At 34.5% G+C, this 15,815-nt stretch overlaps 3 protein-coding genes across 3 annotated transcripts; all 3 read right to left on the bottom strand.

Moving 5' to 3' along the window:
* Nucleotides 1–377: 377 nt before the first annotated feature.
* Nucleotides 378–1,031, bottom strand: LOC126690120 (uncharacterized). Its single transcript, XM_050385251.1, has 2 exons — nucleotides 927–1,031; nucleotides 378–809 (listed from the first exon to the last, which is right to left on the bottom strand). Exons 1-2 carry the CDS (start codon nucleotides 1,029–1,031, stop codon nucleotides 378–380), a joined length of 537 nt encoding a protein of 178 aa, XP_050241208.1.
* A 3,130-nt stretch (nucleotides 1,032–4,161) lies between these two features.
* Nucleotides 4,162–8,289, bottom strand: LOC126690119 (uncharacterized). Its single transcript, XM_050385250.1, has 6 exons — nucleotides 7,878–8,289; nucleotides 7,306–7,589; nucleotides 5,824–7,173; nucleotides 5,101–5,709; nucleotides 4,675–5,010; nucleotides 4,162–4,629 (listed from the first exon to the last, which is right to left on the bottom strand). Exons 1-6 carry the CDS (start codon nucleotides 8,287–8,289, stop codon nucleotides 4,162–4,164), a joined length of 3,459 nt encoding a protein of 1,152 aa, XP_050241207.1.
* A 509-nt stretch (nucleotides 8,290–8,798) lies between these two features.
* On the bottom strand, nucleotides 8,799–9,623 carry LOC126690118 (uncharacterized). Its single transcript, XM_050385249.1, has one exon. It carries the CDS (start codon nucleotides 9,621–9,623, stop codon nucleotides 8,799–8,801), a length of 825 nt encoding a protein of 274 aa, XP_050241206.1.
* Nucleotides 9,624–15,815: the final 6,192 nt, after the last annotated feature.

The following is a 15,815-nucleotide window of genomic DNA, read 5'->3' as shown; positions in this document are numbered from 1 at the left end:
TTTGCGGCTGATGGAATCTAGGGTTTCAGCTTGTAACGTAACTGTAGGAGATGATTTATGGAAAGTAACAATTTGCTTTGATTTCTGCTTTGTCACCTTAGCCGAGCCATTAATCCATATTTTCTGAGCACCAGAGTCACGATTATTTGGTGGTGGTTTTAGTCCCACTTCAGCTGATGGTTCGTTGGCCATGTCCTTTCCAACATCCTGGGTAACTGTCTTGGCCCTAGCAGGAGTTGCCGAGGACGTGGTTGAATTCTGCCTGAGTTTGTAAAATCCTGGGACTGAAAGAACATTCTTTTGCGTGGATGAAAAGGGCGCTACCCTAAGACTTGGTCCAAATTGTTTTTATTCCTGAGATAGAGTGGCTTCGCTGCTCAACCATATCTCGCAGTCCCATCATCGTGACCAAAACAACCGCACCAATAACAAATATTTGACAAGCGCTCATATTTAAAAGAAATCCATACATCTTTCTCTCTACCCAAATATACAAGTCGACCACGGCATAAAGGAACATTAATGTCCATTGAAACTCTGACTCGAATAAAATTTCTACCCTCCACTTCATTCAGATTGACAGTAGGTATAACTCTGCCAAGAATAGCACAAATTTTCTCTGCTGCTTTCACATTCATGAACTTAATAGGAAGACCATGAACTTGCACCCAAAAGGTTGACTTGTCAAACTTCAATTCCTCAATGTTAGAATTTTTATCGTACCTCTCCATGATCATTAGGTGTTTGTCGAAACTCCATAGCAGACTTTGCAGCATTTTTCCAACCTCTACTTCATTATCGAACATGAACTACAATTCATGATTACCTAGATTACAAACCTTAAACCCGTTTATAGAGCGCCATGGTGGAGTGAAGGTATTTGCTAAGGCATTGATATTTAGCGCCCTTTTTGTTAATAATTTTACCGCAATAATGAATTCTTGAGAACTCACTTTGTCATCGAGATAGTGGCCTGACCCTTCCTTGTCCGACAAGGTGAGGCGATTCCAATTGGTGGTCAAATCATCCATAGTGGTAGCAGGCAAGGATGAAAAAAATTGATAGAGAAGAGAAGGAAACAAGGCAGAAAAAGGAGAGTAAGAAAAATATAAAACCTCAAGTGTTTCCCAAAAACCCTCGAAAAAACACCCACAAATCCTAAAATAACGTTATTATTTCGAGGAATACTATCAGACCTTCGTTAAGAAGGGACCCAATTTGACTGTATAAGAGAAGCTATAGAGAGAGCTTTCTTAGAAACAGAGAAATTTTATATAAAGTCAAAAAATGAAAATTCTTCTCTGAAAAAAGAAAAAAACAAAATTGCTTTGTGATATACTTTGTTTTAGGACTACAACCTTTACCACATTCTTTCCCATAATTTTTTTTTTTTTTTTTTGACTAACTACTTATTATATTCAAATTGACTCATAGCAACCCCAACTTTTCTTTATCACTCACATTCAACCACATAAGAATTTTAACCAAAAAAAAAAAAAAAAAAAAAAAACACGTAAGAAAGTTGTGAAAAGGGGTATAAAAGGGTGTGGTCTTAGAATTATTGGTGAGATACTATTGTGCGTGCTACCAATGTACAAGATACCATCTTTGGTGGAATCCTGAGTGCATTTGGGAAGTGATGAAAGCTGAAACTTATTAGAGTTTTTAACTTATTTTGCTACTATTCATGGGTCTTATTGCACTTTTTGGTATTATTTATGGGTCTTACTATACTATTCAGTTAGCTTTTAGCTTTTAGCTTTTTCTACAGTACTTTTAGCAAAAAATTTCAGTTTCAGCTAAATAAATTATTCTTAAATAAATACAAATTGTCAAACTTAAAGCATTCACATAAGTCTTTTCTCCATACACCTACATCATTTTCAATATTTATTTCTCTACTATATTTAAATATCATTTTTCTCTTCAATAATTTTTTTTTTCTCTAGTTCACCTCCTTTCATAGCAACACCACCACATGCCCCCCTTTTTAAGAGATGAAAAAAAAAAAAAAAACCTTTTTGGTAAACTTTAGAGATGAAATAATATTTTGGCAAATAAAAAGGATTTAATTTTTTTTAAGATGCACATTTCATCAAGGATTTCACGCAAAACTTGAGAGGGGCATGTAGGGATGTATATACTTTCCATATTATCGAAGATCAAATCAATGCATTGATTATTTCAAAAAAAAAAAAATCATGGGATTTAAAGAAATCAAGAAATTGATTATTAGAAAAGAAAAATTGTGTGATTGAACCAATTAATTCAAAATTTAAATTGTGATTGATTTGTATATGTTATTTTCATTATAAAAATGAGTTCTATTGTAATGTATTATTATCTAAGTGAATGAAGAAAATATAACCCTTTGAGTTAATATAGTGTGAATTATAAAATTCTCATGTCTTCTTCTCCTTTATTATTTACCTATCACAAATTTCTTTAGTGTGTAACTAATTTTATAAGGAAAGTAAAATAAATACACAATAAATTGTGATTGGTGGAGCATGAAGTAGTATACAAAAAGTGGAGAAAAAAAATTTATATTCTTCCACCCCATTGCAATGAGAGGATGGATGATTAGGTAGCTAGGAGGTCCCCCCCACACCCCCACTCCCCCCCCCCCCCCCCCCCCCCCCAAAAAAAAATTGTTTTGGTCTTTTACGAATCCAACAACCAAGATCATACGTTGTAATCTAGTGAACTACTCTGCATTCCATTTGCTAATTTCAAATGTGGTTTCCTAGTTGGCATAAATAAATTTATCGTTAACTTAGACACGATTTTTTATAAGATATGGTGGGATTTTAATTTATGGTATCCTCTATATGTTGATGATGATTATTCTTTCTAATCAAACTAAAATATCAATTACATTTTGTTGTAGATGAAATTTAAATCCATTATATGACAGAAAAAAAAAAAAGCTCTATCTAACTAATTGAGCTAACTAAAACCGTGAGCAGATGCAATTTGAACTTTAGAAATTTAAAACCTTCAAACCTAGTTTTCCAACCAAAATGGTTCAAATTAGATTGCCTTTTAAAATAAAAGCCATTTGCCTATTTTTTAAAATTAGATTAAACATAGATGTAGAGGTTAATCTATCGGGGCCCTCGCCAAATCTTGACATATTAAGTCTATAAACTATAAAGAAATACATTCTCAAAAAACTATAAAGAAATAGATTCACCTTTCAAAAAAAAGAAAAATCATATAATACAACATTAATAAAGATTAACCCATACCTTTGTACGGTTTTTTTTTCTTTAGTTATCTTTTGCACTGTTCGGCACTAATGCCTAGATTACTATTATTATTTTTTGGATATTTCAATAATTACAGGCCAGCAGAGATAGAAAATTTAAATTTTATACGTTTCTTTTTAAAACAACATAAAGTACCGATTAATGTGCAAGATACTTGATAACTGCTTATTTTATTTATTTAATTTTTTTGAGACAAAGGTATTCGAGATTTTATTAAAAAAACCAACAACACAGCAAAACAAAAAACAAAACTCAAGGAAGATCTGACTGGAAAAGAACAACCACATCTTTGGGTAAATCTTTTACCCAAATTTTAAGATTTGCAGATAAAACTGCTTATTTTATTTTTTTATTAGAGGATGGATGTCATCTTGTTAAAAATTGCTACTAATAAGCTAGGGGTGTGTGTGTTTTTTCCCTAGATAACAGTGTTAATTATCTGATTGCATGAGATACAGAAAGCACGTTAGTAAATTATGTCCAGATACAACCTTCATTCATTTACATGGTTAACGCTGTAACCCATATATTATAACAATAAATATTCTTACTTCTTATATTTGTTAGTTGTGGAAATTATACATTCATAAATATATATATACAGAGTATCTATTTATACTACTAATAACAAAATGCTCGCCAAGAACCTTATAGCTTAACTGGTTGGCACCTCTTGGTGTTTCCAAAGGAGACATCTAGGGTTCAAATCCCTCTTCTCCCAATTATTGAATCATCAAAAAAATAATAGAATTCTCTGTTTGAGTTTCATCATTTGCGTACAAAAATATTCGTATACAAATTCTTAAACTCTCTAAAATACCTCTATCTTTTAGTTAAATAATTTTAAATTCAAAAACATAAACTGGTTTTTTGAAAGCCCTGTCAAACTTCATTCATTTAGAAAAGAAGAGTCAAAGTACAAAGCATCATGAGCTGGTGGCAGAGAATCTTCCAACCACACAACTTCCTCATCTAGAACATTAGCATATCTAGCTAGTGAATGGGCTATTGAATTGGCACCACGCCGAATACAATTAAAAGAGACATAATGAAGACCTGCTGCTAAGTGTCTAATATAATCATAAATCACCCCCAAGCACGACCAGTCTGGATTAGTGGATGAAACAGAGGACAAAACTACCGAGTTGTCCCCTTCCACAACCAGTTCCGAGAACCCTGCATCAATAGCAAACTCTAGAGCTTTCCGGCAGGCCATCGCTTCCGCTTCCTCACTGTTAATCACCACTGCCCCCCTTGCAGAAAGAGCTGTCATAACCTCCCCAGCAGCGTTCCGGATCACCACACCAATCCCTGAACTATTAGCGAAGATAGCCGCATCAAAATTCAGCTTATATAGCTGACCCGTTGGAGGCTTCCAATTCTACAGAAAATCAGTAGAGACCGAACCAACTGCCAAGGAACTCTGAGCCTCTTGGTACTCCTTTAGATAATCTGTGGCTCTCTTGTTTAACTGCACAGGATGTTGCATGCTACCACCATATAACAGCGAGTTTCTATGATGCCAAATAAGCCAGCATTGGACTAAAAAAGTCTCGAGCTCTTCAACTGAAAGTTTGGCCATCATAGCATGAAAAAGCTGCATAAAATCATCAAACTCCCCACCACACTTCTGTATCCGGACAGTGGACCCAGCCCAAACGTCCTGAGCAGCACTACAATCCCATATTGCATGGACAATCGTCTCTGGATACCGTCTGCATAAATCACACCTATCTTCCTGCAACACTTGTCGTCGAACTAGGTTCACCTTTGATGGCAAAATATTAAGGCACGCCCTCTAGCCAAAAACTTTGATTTTGCTAGGCACATGGAGTTGCCAAAGTTGGTTCCAGAGTCGGTGGTTTCTCCTTGGGACTGCACTCTCCTCCCTTCCATTGGTGTCTCCATCTAACATACGAGCCATATGATAACCCGACTTAACCTCGTACTTCCCCTTGCGCCCAAACTTCCAGACCAATCTGTCTTGTACATGTCTCCTGCTCAACGTAATTTTCAGAATTGCCTCAGTATCAAACTGATTGAAACACATATAAATCCTCTCCCTATCCCATCTGTGCACATTCCAATCAATTAATTCTAAGACTCTCCATTCCCATTCATCATTTTCAGTTGGAAACAACACCTTATTCTCAGGATGATTTGGTATCCACTTGTCTTCCTTTACTCGTATTGAGGAACCTGTGCCCACCCTCCAATAACACCCTGTTTGTAGAATATTTTGAGCAACCAACACACTCTTCCAAACATAGGAGCTGTTAGGACAATCAGCTGCCTCCAGAAAACTACATCTTGGAAAGTACTTGGTCTTGAAACACCTAGTTAACAGTGAGTCTTGGTCTTGAGTCAGCCTCCACCCTTGCTTTGCTAGCATAGCTAGATTAAAACTCCTAATATCCCGGAATCCCATACCACCTTCCTTCTTTGTTTTTGTCAGAAAATTTCAACTCTTCCAATGAATTTTCCGTTCATCTTCGGTTTGCCCCCACCAAAACCGTGAACAAAGTGCATTTAACTCATTACAAAGCTTTACCGGTAACAAGAAGACTCCCATAGTATATGTTGGGATTGATTGGGCCACTGCTTTGATAAGAACTTCTTTTCTAGCACGAGATAACATTTTGCCTTTCCACCCCTGGAGTTTTTTCCACACCCGTTCCTTAAGATATGCAAAAGTTTGATATTTGGCCCTCCCAACCAAAGTCAGCAGCCCCAAATAAGAATCAAATCTGTCCACTTCCCTTACTCCCAAAGCTTGCTTAATCCATTGTCTTTGTCTCTCAGAAGTATTACTACTAAAATATGCAGATGACTTCTCAAAATTAATGCATTGTCCAGAGGCTTCTGCATACAAATGCAATGTATTAGAGACCTCTTGCACTTCCTCCTGATTTGCCTGAAAGAATATTAAGGAGTCATCAGCAAAAAGCAAGTGTGAAATACATGGAGCCCGTCTACAAATTTGGACCCCATGAAGCCGCCCTTCAAATTCTGCTTTGGAAAGCAAAGACGTAAACCCTTCTGCACACAAAAGAAACAGATAAGGTGATAAAGGGTCCCCTTGGCGGAGCCCTCTTGAAGGGATAATATTTCCATATGCTTTACCATTAATCCGAACTGAAATAGAAGGAGTGGAGACACAACTCATCACCCTATTAATCCATACCCCCAGAAATCCCAATCTAATCATCATACCCTTCAAAAAATCCCATTCCACTTGATCATAAGCCTTACTGACATCAAGTTTCAAAGCTAGGGTTCCTTTCTTCCCCTTTTTTCTCCCATGCATGGCATGTAAGGTTTCATAAGCTAGTAGCACGTTATCAGTTATAAGTCTTCCTGGCACAAAAGCACTCTGGGTGGGGGAGATCAACTGGGGTAGAATAATTTTCAGTCTATTAGCCAAAACTTTAGAAATAATTTTGTAAATTATGTTACACAAACTAATAGGTCTGAAATCTGTCATCTTCTCTGGTGACTTAACTTTTGGAATAAGAACAATATGAGTGTAATTTATTTCAGGTAACATTGTTCCAGAATTCAAAAAATCCAACACAGCAGAACAAACATCATTACCAACTATATGCCAAAACTTTTGGTAAAAAAGAGCATTCATACCATCGGGTCCTGGAGCTTTGGTCGGTCCCATCTGAAATAATGCTGTTTTTACTTCCTCGACACTATACAGCCTTGTCAACTCTTCTGTAATCTCTGTAGTCATCTTTTGAGGGACTGTGTTCAGACATTCTTCCATTCTCTCATAAGTACCTGAGTGAAAAATTGTCTCAAAATAATTAATAGCCACCTCTGCCACTTCTCCAATATCCTCCACCCAATTACCATGTTGGTTTTGAATACCCTGAATGAAATTCCTCTTGCACCTCTAAAAAGCTTTCGAATGGAAAAATTTTGTATTCCTATCTCCATGCTTCAACCAGGATACCCGAGAACATTGTGCCCAAAAAATTTCCTGCTTAAGAAGTAGATCATCCAATTTTTTGCTTGCTACCAGTACCTCCTCCCTACTTTCCTCCATTAACTCTTCTTCATTCATCTTCTCAATCTTTTTAGTTAACATTTTTATTTCATTCACAGCAGGAGCTGTTTTGGCCGAACCCCAAGCCAGTAAATCCGCCCCACATTCCTTAATTTTGTCCACTGTTGCACGTAGACCAGCAACCTCACCACCCGAATTGGTCCAAGAATCCATTACCACTCCTTCACAATCCTCCCACATCAGCCAAGATTCTTCAAACCTGAAACCACGAGACCCACTCCTCCTGAAGTCACGGTCTATACCTATTTAGAGAAAGATTGGAACATGGTCAGATGCATGGCTGAACCCGTGGGTAAGAGTACTAGTTGAAAACTTTTCTTTCCACTCCCGGTTTGCCACAGCTCGATCCAATCTTTCTCTAGTATTAGCTACCCCTGGTCTTTTATTATTCCAAGTGAATTTGTACCCTTGGAAACCCAAATCATATAAATGACACAACTCCAATGCTGCCTGAAACTCTTCCATCTACTTATACGGAGGTGCATGTCTACTTTGCTTTTCAGATTGATGCAAAATTGCATTGAAATCACCTATACAACACCATGGCCCATCCACAAACGAGGAAATATGAGATAAAAGCACCCAAGACTTCTTTTTCTCACTATCTTCTAGCCACCCATAGAACCCAGTCAAAAACCAAGTGAAACCATCATCCTCAACCACCTTCGCTAATATGTGATTTTCTATGTAGTTAAGAACATCTAACCGAACTTCAGATTTCCATAACAATGCTAATCCCCCCCCCCCTCCAGAATAAGGTTTCTTAACAATGAACTTATTCTGAAAAGGCAAATCTCTACCATGTTTAGCAAAACCTTTTTTATCCAGTCTAGTCTCCATTAGGAAACAGACTGTGGGAGCTTGATCCCTCACTAACTTGTGAAGGCTTTGAATTGTCCAAGAGTTCCCAAGCCCTTGGCAGTTCCACTTGAGGAGTTTCATTGTGACTAGCAAGGGTGCATGGGCACCCCCGCCGATTCCTTTGAATTAAAGTCCACATTGCTTTTCCCTCTCTTCACTAGTTCAATTTGCTCATCCCTAACTTGATTGGGTTCTTCTCTGTGTGTACTTCTTTTTCCCAAAACAGACTTAGCCCCTTCCTTTATTAATTCCATTGGTCCAATGTCCATGCGCCTCAGCCTAGTCCACGTTGCTTTTGTTTTTGGGCTGTGAGGCCCATTTCCAATGTCCACACTAACCACGTGCATGTGCTCCTCTCCTTCAGTACCACACCCCGGTTTTGAACTTAAACCCATACTCCTTGTTTCAGTTACCCCAAAAACCGTCCCTTCCTTATTTGTAGATTCCATCCCATTAATCTCAGATGCCACATCAGCTACTTTCTTTTCTGCTCCTTGATTTCCGTTATGCAAATCCTCATGTAACGCATCTTGTTCCCTAGGGTTTGATACCCTACCCCTACCGTCTGTCGCCTCAGTTACTTGACTAGCCTAAGTAGTCCGATTCTCATCCCGGTGATCCTCCCCACTTGCATTCTCCCTGACAGTATTCCGGTGAGGAGGTGAACGATTTCGGCCACCTAAAGCCTTCAACCAATCATCGTATTGACACCTTACCTCTCCTTCATTCTTAGTTGCACCGAAGTATGCAGCACAGTGCTTTAAATTGTGTCCTCGTAACCCACAATAATGGCAAAACAGTGGGAGCCTTTCATACTTGAAAGTAACCCAGTGCCGCTTACCCTTTGAACCAGCCAAGAATGCACCCCTTCGAATCGGTTTTGTTAACGGAACAATGACTTTAACCCTCATAAAATAGCTCTGCCCCTCCGTTTTCCTGTTCTTCTCCACTTCGACCACCGACCCCAGTTTACTTCCCACCGCCTCTGCAACCTTAGGCGACATCAGATTAAAAGGAGCGCCCCATATTTGTATCCATAGAGAAACAGATTCAAATTTGACGTTTTCCGCCGTCATCCCTACCTTCCATTGAAGCAGCATCAGAACCTGGTTGTCAAAAGACCACGGCCCACCCTTAAGCACCCGATTCATCTCAAACTCAGAGTGGAACTTGAGTTGAAACAGGTTTGTGCCCACCTCAACAATCTGGACCGCCTCCTCCAATCTCCATGCTCTTTTCAATGTAGATATAGCCGCTCTCTTATTGAAGGGGAGACAAGTGAGGAACTTCCCAATTAGACTAAGTGCACAATTCTCCAGCCTTTCTTTCCTTCCATCATTCGGAATCTCGATAGTCTCCTCTTCTTCTGTAGTCAATCGCATGTTCTCCAATATACTCGAAACTTCATTTGCCATGGTAGCGTCACTATGAAAAACAAAGAAAATTCAAACCCTTAGAAACCCTAAGGGAGGGATATCTCGCACTGACGAGAGAGAGAGCTCCTACAAGCGAGGAGATTAAATTCTATTTCCCCATCTAAGGTTTTCAATCAAAAAAACATAAACTGGTTAAAAGAGTAATTTACTATTTTTTAAAAAGTTCATAAGTTTTATGTTTTTTCCTTTTTTTTTTTTAACCACTTTTTATTTTAAATTCAAATTTTAAAACTTTTATCAATTCTCAAGTAAAGAAAGATCTAAATAATTAAGACACTATCTCTATCTCACTTTTAAACACTATTCCATGTTACCTATCTCTTTCTTAAATTTAAATAAAAAACAAAAAACAAAAAACTCTCGGTTATTTACTTATTTTATTATAGTATTATTTTTTTAAGACATATAACTTCTCCTTTTTGAACTCCAATGCCTTTACATGAGAGTTGGAAAAAAAATTCAAGAGTTTCAGTTTCGCATAGTTTCTTCCATTCATATGAGCCACTAACTCATGTACAAATTAATAATTAGAAAAAAAAAAGTTAAATAAAGAAAGATCCTAAGAATTAGGACACAATCTCTATTTCACTTTTAAACATTATGAGATTGAACCCAAGAGACTTGTAGCTAGTGTGTGATGAGGCTAGTGTGTGTGTATATATATTATTAAAATAATTATACAGCCAAGAGCTTTGCAGCACAATTAGTTTTAGAGCATTCACAACAAATGTTCTATAAAAAATGCCATTTTGACACACCAAAGAGACTTGTAAACATTATGAGACTGAACCCAAGAGACTTGTAGCTAGTGTGTGATGAGGCTAGTGTGTGTGTATATATATATATTATTAAAATAATTATATAATCAAGAGCTTTGTAGTACAATTAGTAAGAGCATTCATAGCAGATGTTCTATAGAAAATGCCATTTTGACATACCAAAAGCCTACTTTATTATTTTACAACATTTCATTTATCAGATGTTTTATCATTCAATTCTATACATTAAAATAATTTACTACACATTAAAATAATATATAAACTCCTCCCACCATCATCATCATCAAGCACAACAACAACAAAGTCAAAAAGGATGAGAGAGAAATGAATAAAAAACTATTTTTTTTTTTTTTTAGCATTCTTGTCCGTACTGTTTCAACATGGAATGATACTGTTCACATGTAGCAAAAATTATGAGATTTGGAACATCTCATAAAGGGGATTTTTTGTGTTTGGTGTGCCAATATGCCAAATATTTGGCATTTGGCACATCTGCTGTGGATGCCCTAAAGCACCCCATATATCTTTCCAAGACATTATAAGCTCAAATTCACCTCTTCCCTATTTTAAGTTTTTAACGAGTTTATAATCCTAATACAAACCCTGAATAGATACCTTCATCTTCTCTTTGCATTTTTGGATTTTTTTTTTTTTTTTGGATTTTTGCTAAAGATTAAATATTAAATTACTCTTTTGATCCTTAAAGAATGGGGTTGTTTTTATTTTGACTCTTTACGTTTCAAAATTTTCATTTTGACCCTTCATATTTAATTCAGTTTTCATATTGGCTTTATTGTCCATATCTGTTAGTAATATGATTGTCTATAATATATTTATTTTCTTCCTACAATAATGAAATTCATGTATTCCAAAACATTCTAGAGTTAGCATTTCATAAAATAGTTAAATATGAAGCGCGCACTTAATAATAAGATTACTAAAAAAAAATGGAGGATATAGTTAATATGAAAATGGTATCAAACATGAAAGACCACAATGAAAATAATTCCAAAATTTAAGAATAAAAATAAATGTACTTTAGTCTATGTAAGACTAATAGAAAATATGAACAAAAGGTTTGGTTTGTTACAATCCTAATTAATATTTTAGAGGTTAAATTTTCAAATCAAAAGTTTAAACATAATTTGACACATCAAAATCTAAGAGTTCTATTTGTAAAACTCCATTTTCTTTTTAAAAGGCCAAAATCAAAGTATTTGAAAATTCTTCTAATATCAATTTTTTTTCCTAGTCTTTTGACTAAATATGGGTAAAGTTTGAGTTTGTTTATGATATATGTACTATTTAAAATTACTTAGCTATTTGAGGAGAGAGATGAATTTCAGCAATGGTGTTATTGGAAAAAGTAAGAGAGAGGAGAGTTAAATGATGTGAAAGGGGCGGACAGATAAAAGGAATTTCAGCAATTGTATTGCTGAAATTGCTATTGTCCATTTTTCAGCCAGTGACCTACTGATTGACTGCCCATTACCAAAAAGAGGAAACAGAAAAGTTTTGTATTATGACAATACCATTGATGAAATGGGAGATAGGAGAGAGAAGGAAAAAAAATTTCTATTTGGCAACCTCAATGCCGAAAATAGGAGAGAATTTTTTTTTATATTAAATTTTGGCAAGGATACCTAAGTATATATTAAAAAAAACACAATTTTAATCTATTTCAGTAATTTTTTTATCAATAAAAAAAATTTCAATCAATATTTTATTAAATCTTTTTTTTTTCTTTCTCCTAAGTAAAGTTATATTATACCTAAATATATATTAAAAAAAGTGCACACAATCACTTTGAAATTGTATGTGTAAGGACTAGAAAAACTAGTAGCCCAAGCCCACTTAGAATAGTGGCTGAATCCGTCCAACCGTGGTCCAAAACAATGAATTTATAAGAGAGGGAAACAAACAACTAAAGGGGGATTCTGCCCGAGGAGAAAAATAAGGAAGAAAAGGCAGATCTTAATAAATGGATGAACCACTTTCTCAATACAAATTGGCCTAAGGAGACCACATTTACATAAGAGATGTTACTGTTCACTCTCTTTTCTCTCATTGCTCTTCTCGTTTCTTCTCTATCTCTTGATACTTGTGTCTTGCCTCCTTCTTTTCTGTAAACCCCCTTTTTTCTTATATACTTCTCATTCTCTAATATCTCAACCATCCATCCTTACCTAACATACCTCCTATCATGATACTTGTTTCTCTCTATATCTGAATAAGGTGGCGGAAGGAATCTGCTTAGTTGTGACATGCACTATTCAGGTCACTTCCTCATCAATGCAGTTGATAAAGCTGTTGCCTACCATTTAATGCGGAGGCAACAGGCTACTCCAAACTAGAAACTTCCCCTATGATCACAGATTCTCTCTTTCTTCATACCCTTCTCTCCACCTGGAACGTTTCAGAGTCCTATGACTCATCCCTTCCTCTCCTCGGGTGAATTCCTCCTTGGACTCATGGCTCGTGGCATCCCAACACCAACACTGCAATTTTTCAACTTCATCCTCAGTCCACGAGCACCCACAGTATGCATTCTATGAAATTATTAATAAGTTTATTTTCTTTTCTAGATAGAAAAAGCTACATTTTATTTTTAATTTTTATGAATCCCATCACAATATCCATTCAATATTAACAAAAGAAAAGGCATGAAATAATTTATTTTCAATACATTTTAAATAAGTCATTTATCAAAATGTAATTTGGCTTTCTTTTAAATCTTTGAAATACTATATGATTGATTTTATACTAAATTTGCACTAATTTCTCTTTCAATATACAAAATCAAATAGTCATTTTAAAATTTTATCTTTTTTTTTTTTTTTTGTGGTTATGGAACCAAGTTTTGACAATTTATGATTGAAAATGCTCATCTTGTAGTAATAGTAAAAACAAAAAGAGTAAGTGTAAGTACAATCACTCTATAAATAAGAGGGTAGATTGTTGATATTTTAATCATTACCAATCATTTGGCATCATTCAAACAGAAATGGTGAAGAATAAAAAGAAGTGTACTTAAGATTTATTACCATCTCATCAAAATTTTGATGGAAAAAAGAAAGAAAAAAGAAACACACATTTGACATTGCTGCATAAAACACAAAAGCACACCAAAAACAATTTTTTTAAAAATATTTTGTATAAAAATTTTATTTTGAAAAGATTATAAGTTAAAACTATAAGCTAGTTTATTTTATTTTTTTAATTTTCTGTAGTAAATATTGTTTACAAAGTTAAAATTGAAATGTATAAAAATATAATATTTAATAAAAAAATTTGGTTTAAAGGGGGAGCCCGTTGGGCCAAAAGGCCATGGTCCTCTTTTCTTTTGTCTTGTGGTCTACTAGATGTGTTTATATTTTTTATGTTAAATTATGAGCTAGCAAGTTTTCATTCTCTCCTATTTCGGGAATAAGATTCCCAAAATACAAAATTTTAGCTTCTCCCCTTTCTCTTATTTCAGCAATGGCATTGCCATTAATACAAAATTTTCTCTCTTTATTCGGTCATGGCAGTTGGTCACAATAGGAGAATGGGTAATTGCTTTTCCCTCTCCTCTCTTTTCACATCATTTCTCTTTTCTCTTTCTTACTTTTTCTCACAATTTTAGCAACACTATATTGCCAAAATTTATATCTCTTCTCAAATAGATAAATAACTTCGAACAATATATATATCACAAATAAACTTCATTTTTATCAATATTTAGCCAAAAGACTCCCCATTTATGCTTATAAGACCAAACTCAAACTTTTTTTTCCACCTTTTATTATTATTATTTTGAGAGTTACTATTAAGCCCATGTTTGGGAGGAGGTAATGAAATGAAATGGAAATGAATAATTTTAGAATATTATTCCCTTCCTTTATTTGAGAGTTTTAATGAAGGAAATTGAAAGTCTATTACCTTATTTGGAAGTTTAAGTGAGAGAGAATCGAATAGGTAGGAGAGAACACCATTTCCTTTCTATTATCTTAAAATCTCAAATTTTTCATTCTCCTCGAAATTTGGAGGAATTTGAAGGAATAGAATTAGAATTGATGAATTTTTTACTAAAGTTTTCAAAATACTCCTATATGTTCAACCTTTTATTTTAAAATAGGGGTTTAATAGTATATTGTAATAAAATGATTCCATTCATTAATTTCGCTCTATGTTACTTTCAAGCAAGGTTATTTATATTCCATTCATTTTCATTCCATTCTATTCCTTTATTTTAAAATATCCAAACAAGGTTACTTAGAGCCTTTTTGGCCAACCATTTTTCATTACTCAATTTTCATCACTCATCACTCATAACTCATAACTCATCACTCAATCTTTCACACCCGTTTGGCATCATCACCCAATTTCCATCACTCAATATTTTTTACACTATTTGTGGGCCCATACCTGTCAGTTGGTGTAGCTTTTTTTTTTTTTTTTTTTTCAGTACCCAAACTCACCGAAGCTAAAAAAAAAAAAAATAAAAAAATAAATAAAAAAATAAAGACCAAACAAGTGAAAAAAAAAAGTCAAAAGGTGGTCAAAAGTTGCGGCTGTGGGTCCCTCCATGTGTGTTTATTTACGAAAATGCCATTGAGTTATGAGTTATGGAAACAGAGTTATCGTTTAGCCAAACAACTTTTTTGCTATGGGTCCCACCATTTTTGAGTTATGATTTATGGAAACTGAAAATTGAGTTACCAAATTTGGTTGGCCAAACAGCCTCTTAATTTCATTCCATTTCTTTATTTTCCATTCCTTTATCTTGCTTAAATACATTCTATTCATTTCCATTCCCTTATGATCAATCATTTTATTCCATTCCATTCTGCTCCTTTATGAACTCCCAAACGAAGTCAAAGTGATGCAGCGTACTCTACTATATATTATATGTTTGTATGTATTTTTATTATAAAACCCCAATTTACGGTACAAAACAAAAATATTCTGAAATTTTATTTTATAATTTAATGTATGAAACACATATTAAACATTTTCTATATTACATGTGTGAAAAATACTCGAACTTTACTTAGTTTCAATACTTCAAATATGATAATTATTAATTTATTTTGTTAACGTGTTCCATACTTCCATTATAAACGATAATGAAATTATCAAAGCTTGTATTTTTAGTTCCATGTTTTACTATTTATATTATATATCAACATTTTCATATTTTTATTATAATCTTGATTTTTACTTATTTATTAAGATTCCTTTACAATTTGAGTGATTGGATCTTATTGTTATATATAATATGTATGTATGTAAGATTTTGGATCAAAATCCAAATTACATTCTTTAAGTTTGGGTGAATAGTTATTTTGGTCTATAAAGTATAATTTTATCATCTTAATCCTTTATCATTTTAATCCTTAAACTAACATTT

The sequence above is a fragment of the Quercus robur genome, chromosome 6 (genome assembly GCF_932294415.1).
Source record: "Quercus robur chromosome 6, dhQueRobu3.1, whole genome shotgun sequence".
Lineage (NCBI taxonomy): Eukaryota > Viridiplantae > Streptophyta > Magnoliopsida > Fagales > Fagaceae > Quercus > Quercus robur.
This window is presented reverse-complemented; position numbering and strand designations above follow the sequence as displayed.

Coding starts and splice junctions, on each gene's coding strand:
- LOC126690119 (XM_050385250.1), bottom strand. CDS start 8,289: ATGAAACTCCTCAAGTGGAACTGCCAAGGGCTTGGGAACTCTTGGACA. Junction 7,174..7,305: donor TGGAGGAAAGTAGGGAGGAG/GTACTGGTAGCA, acceptor AAAGCTTTTTAG/AGGTGCAAGAGGAATTTCAT. Junction 5,710..5,823: donor TGGGAGTCTTCTTGTTACCG/GTAAAGCTTTGT, acceptor AAAACAAAGAAG/GAAGGTGGTATGGGATTCCG.
- LOC126690118 (XM_050385249.1), bottom strand. CDS start 9,623: ATGGCAAATGAAGTTTCGAGTATATTGGAGAACATGCGATTGACTACA.
- LOC126690120 (XM_050385251.1), bottom strand. CDS start 1,031: ATGGATGATTTGACCACCAATTGGAATCGCCTCACCTTGTCGGACAAG. Junction 810..926: donor CTCAAGAATTCATTATTGCG/GTAAAATTATTA, acceptor CATGAATTGTAG/TTCATGTTCGATAATGAAGT.